This window comes from Parathielavia appendiculata (genome assembly GCF_033297405.1).
Source record: "Parathielavia appendiculata strain CBS 731.68 unplaced genomic scaffold N657scaffold_85, whole genome shotgun sequence".
Lineage (NCBI taxonomy): Eukaryota > Fungi > Ascomycota > Sordariomycetes > Sordariales > Chaetomiaceae > Parathielavia > Parathielavia appendiculata.
Genome location: NW_026944304.1, coordinates 800 through 5,433, shown reverse-complemented (window position 1 = coordinate 5,433; position 4,634 = coordinate 800). Strand labels below are relative to the sequence as shown.

Sequence of the window (4,634 nt, the reverse complement as noted above, 5' to 3'; positions counted from 1 at the left end):
TAGTTGCAATATACTGCCTGAGACCGTTACATTTGAATCCTGACCGAGTGTAAATTAACACTAGCACAGCGTGATTACTCCGAGCAATGCCACGACACATTACCCGACCCCAACCAGCAGAGCCCGAATTCTACACTACTAGAACACTACGACGATCCAATACCAAACTTCTGAAAGCCTGTAATCAAATCATCCAGCTGGCGCAAACTAGTCTGGTCATACTTGCCCAAAATTGGCTCAGTAGACCTCGCCTTGACGCCGCCACAGCGCACACTGCTCGACGATTCGGATGATATGGATCCTCCTCCCCCTCCTCCTCCCCCTCCTCCGGGACTAATAGCAGCCGATAACGACATCGACTGTTCAAGGGCGGAGGTACCCGTTGCTGCAGTCACCGTCGTGGTCTGCGCGGACAGCCGGTCCGTGATGAGGCTTCCGAGTAACCAGTACTCGGGGGAGAAGCGGATGAAGCCGATACGCTTCCACATCAGCTCGGGCACCAGCAGGGGTGACCCGGGTGTTTGGTGGTGGTCCTCGTGCTCTTGCAGCGAACAGTGCGGGGAGAGCGCCGGCGGCACCTCGGCGTACTTTTCCCATATTTCGATCCAGTTGCGCAGGCCGTTGCGGATGGGGACCAGCTGGCCTTCGACGGCCAGGAGGTTTTGGTGTTGGAAAATCATGTAGTGGATTGCTAGGAGGTTTTGTCAGTGAATATGTGAAGATGGAATGTCTGAACTAAAGAATGGCCCACCTGACACCATCGCGAACAGATTGAGTGGCCCGAGCTGGGCGAATTGCCATTGCGATTCGGGCGTCATCGTGTCGAGGCAGATATTCTCGATCGCCTCGCGCAAGAGGAGAGTGCAAAAGGGGCTGGTGGGCGGCATCCAGCGGTGGATCTGGCCGATGCACTCCTCTGCCGTCACGGCTTGAAAGCAGGCCTCGGGACTCGCCATGTGCATCTTCATCTCCTTGATGACCATCCGGTGCGGGAGGTTGTTGTAGATGACAAACGCCGTGTCAACCAGGAAGACCCACATGAAGATCCTATCAACATAAATCAGGTCAGCAACCTCGTCCTCGGCTTGATGCAGTAGGGCGATCAGAGGCCAATTTACCGGATCAAGCCCTCCCTCATCACGTACTCGCCCCAGTTGAACTCATGCTTGGGCTGCATGGTATAGTCCAGGTGGCGTGCCGTGTCGATGCCGACGTCTCTCGCTGTCTGGTTGTTGTTGGTAAGCGGATCATGATGCCCAGCGCGAGTTGCTTTGTCATTCTGGGCAAACCTTACAGATACCACAGTGCTGAAGCGATGGCGTCGGATCCGTCGTTTGCTCGCGTCGGTGCCTTCCCAGTTCTGGTAGAGGCAGACGATGAGAGCGGCCTGGAGTGCTTCGAGTGTCGGTCGGTTCACAACGGTGTTGATGGGCAACGTGATGTCGCAGACGGCGGGCGGCTCAATGTCTCTGCAGAAGTCGTCATCGGTGAACACCATCTCCTCGACGCAATTGAACCACATCCTGGCGTCTTCGATGTCGACCGGATCCGGGGAGACACAGGAGCCTACCGCGGTGTCAGAACGCTCTCCTTAAAGCGGTGGGTGAACAGAGCCCTACCGATCAAAGCCATCGCGGCCAGCAGAATCGGTTTGGAACTGGCCGTGTCGAAGGTAGGACGGTGAAGGATGTTGACGTTGGGGTGCCAGACCGACCAGTACAGCTCGATGAACTTGGCGAATCTCGGAGGCGAGAAGAATTGCCGGCACCTGTGTTCGAGTGCCGCCGACCAGTTTATTGTGATGGTCCTGTCATGTGGCTTGGTCGTGACGACCTTCTTGACGAGCAAGACGACTTGTTGCAGCTTGATAACAACGGGATCGTGAGTCCAAGAGGACCACGAGGAGAGGTCGGTTTCTGGAAAAACAAGGCCCAGGGGGAGTGATGGGTTCTGTGGGTCGACTTCATCAGCCGAAATAGGCAGCGACGGAACGGCCAGCAGAAAGTCCGGGGGCTGCTGTTCAATGTATTGGGATTGGTGAAACGCCGCGACAACCTGTTGGCGCTGGGCAAGAGTGGCGCATTCAAACGACGACACCAGACCGGTCCGGCTGGTGCGTTCGGAGAGAAAGCGGAACGAGTACCCGCGGTAGCTCGAGGTCTCCGACCGCTCCTGCGGGAATGGATCGATGCCTCTGGAGGCCGTCGTCGCCTGCGACTGGGTGAAGCTCGCATTGTCAGGCCAGGGGTCAGGCGATGGGCCATCCAACATGGGGAACTGCGACACTGCCTGCGCGATGAAGGTGTCGAGATCATCGAACGGGATGTGGTCGAACGTGAAGTCGATAGGTTCACAATGGCCAGGCCTTGCTTGTGTGTTGGGGCTAGGTTGAAGGTGTGCGTGACTGGAGTCAGCCGGGGGTACTGCGGGCTGTACTGGGAGTGACGCCAACTGGTTTGAACTTGAATAGCGGCACTCGAGCGACCTTCTTTCGCAGTTGAGGCACGGTTGGGCGGCATTGCACGCCTTCTTCTGGCGGACACAGCGGTCGCAAGAGCGTCGTCGGCTGGACGACGGGGCAGCCGGGCCATCGCAGGTCTGGAGATGGCGCCTCAGCACATCGGATCGCTGGAAAGCAGCACCGCACGTGCCACAGCGGTGCCGTCGCTCCGACGTGTGTGAGCTGCGATGGCGTTGTAGGTGCTCACGTCGCTTGTACGTCTTGAAGCAGACGGGGCAGCGGTGGAATCCCAGGGATCGGCCATTGCTAACATCACGCTGTGTCATCTGTATCGGCCTGGTGTTGTGGTCTGAGGAACTTCTCGATGAAGCTATTGCACAGATGAAGTACTGAAGCCGAAAGAAGATCCAGATCGCGTAGACCAGGGCGGAAGAATTGCGGGGAGGGGTCCAACATGGGAATTCGCCTCCGCGGTGCGGGGCACGCTTGCCACTGGTAGGACGGCGCCACTCCGTGTACTGTAGCCATCGACGGCGAGTTTCGGACGGCGGAGCTCTCGATCGAGTGGAAATCGGAATCGTGCATGCTTTGCTGCGAAGATACGCATCCTACCGGCGTGCTTCTCCAGGCATGGATGCCAACACAACAGTCCTCAGGCTCAGCCCGATATGGACGATACGATGCCGTCGGTCTTGTTTGGAAACTGAGTCTGGTAGTCCGAGATTGGGAATGCTTTGTGTCTCCATTGACACTGGTAGTAGACGCGGGGGTCAGTCAATCGTAAATCGGCAAGACACTGGCTAGCGTTCGGTTCGTTGTAGATGTGTACATCGCCGACCTGAACCCTCGCTTGCCCGGAGGCACGTAGTACTTCAACCGCGTTGGTTGTCATCGGTGAGGGTGGCGCGAGACGAAGTTGTTACTTCACAATGTGGTGGATGCGGCTCGTGCTGCCCAGTCCAACACCCATTAATGAAAAGCCTCGATCAGGCTGCGGTGCGATGTTATTGGCCTTGCCCCCGGCTGCTGAGGGGTCTGCTCCCGCGCAATGAACGGCGTTGACCTGTGATTCTCGTCTAACATCCCGCCATTCTTCCTCCGCTCAGTCGAATTCTGCAATATAATCTCGTCCTCTCTGCAAAATCGTCCTTCGTCTAGGTAACTGCCAAAGGTTTTCGGAGTCGTCATTGGCGCTCTAAACATCGCAGCGCTCTTCAACAACTGTGTTGACTGCTTCGGGTTCGCCCAGCTGAGCCGCCGTTTCGGACGCAATCACGAGAGATGCCAGCTCAAGCTGGACATTGCGAGGGCCTGCCTGGGACGATGGGGCGAAGCAGACAAGGTCAACCACGACCCGCGGTTCAGCATCAGCTTCCGACAAGTCGATTCAACTAACGCAATCGATCCTCGAGGAAATCGCACTCTTATTCGAGTCGGCCCGGAAAACGCCGAAGCGATACGCGCTCGTTAAGGACCAGCAGGATTTGGTGCTATTCGAGGATAAGGATATGAAGCCGATCGGTCGAGCGCTGCACGACAGTCACAGAAATCTCGCCCGCTCGAGACAGGACCGCACGAGCTTAGTCCGGAAGACGGCGTGGGCATTGCATGACGTAAAGCGCTCGAAAAAGTGGTTGACCAGATCGCCTACCTGATGGATGATTTGAGAAGATTTTCCCCGTGGAGGCGGTCTGTCGTGAATTGGCAGAGATTGAGATGGAGAGGTGAAGGATGAAGCGAGCTCGAAGATGCTCAAGGATGCCGCGCGGGGATTGACAAGGATTAGTCGGATGCGGCCGCACAAAAGATCGACGCGATTGCGGGAAGGAATTCGGCCAAGAACATCAATACCGAGGACAGTGCGTCCAAGTCGGCAGTGTTATACCGAGGCAGCCCTGCATCGTGAGATCCGCGTCAACGACCAGATGATTAACTAGACAGAGACGGTGCAACCGATCGAAAACCCAGTCGAGCCCGGTGCTCCCCGAGAACGTCGCGGACCGAAGCGACACCGGTTATCCCTACCGGAATACGATTATCAAGGATATATGATTATCAAGCTATCGGTTTACAGCGGCGCCTCTGAGCCCACTTACTGGGTAGAGAAAGAGTGCTGGCCAAAAAAAAATAGAGATCACGGCGGAACGTCGCCTCAACGTGCAACCATTCCGTT

The 4,634-nt window shown here is 56.6% G+C and overlaps 1 protein-coding gene across 1 annotated transcript; it reads right to left on the bottom strand.

The window, feature by feature from the left end:
• Window positions 1-146: 146 nt before the first annotated feature.
• On the bottom strand, window positions 147-2,787 carry N657DRAFT_685618 (uncharacterized protein; the record flags this gene model as incomplete). The annotated part of the gene is made up of 5 exons (XM_062796791.1): window positions 147-691; window positions 752-1,047; window positions 1,119-1,225; window positions 1,295-1,566; window positions 1,620-2,787. 5 exons carry the CDS (start codon window positions 2,785-2,787, stop codon window positions 147-149), a joined length of 2,388 nt encoding a protein of 795 aa, XP_062641714.1.
• Between the last annotated feature and the right edge of the window lie 1,847 nt (window positions 2,788-4,634).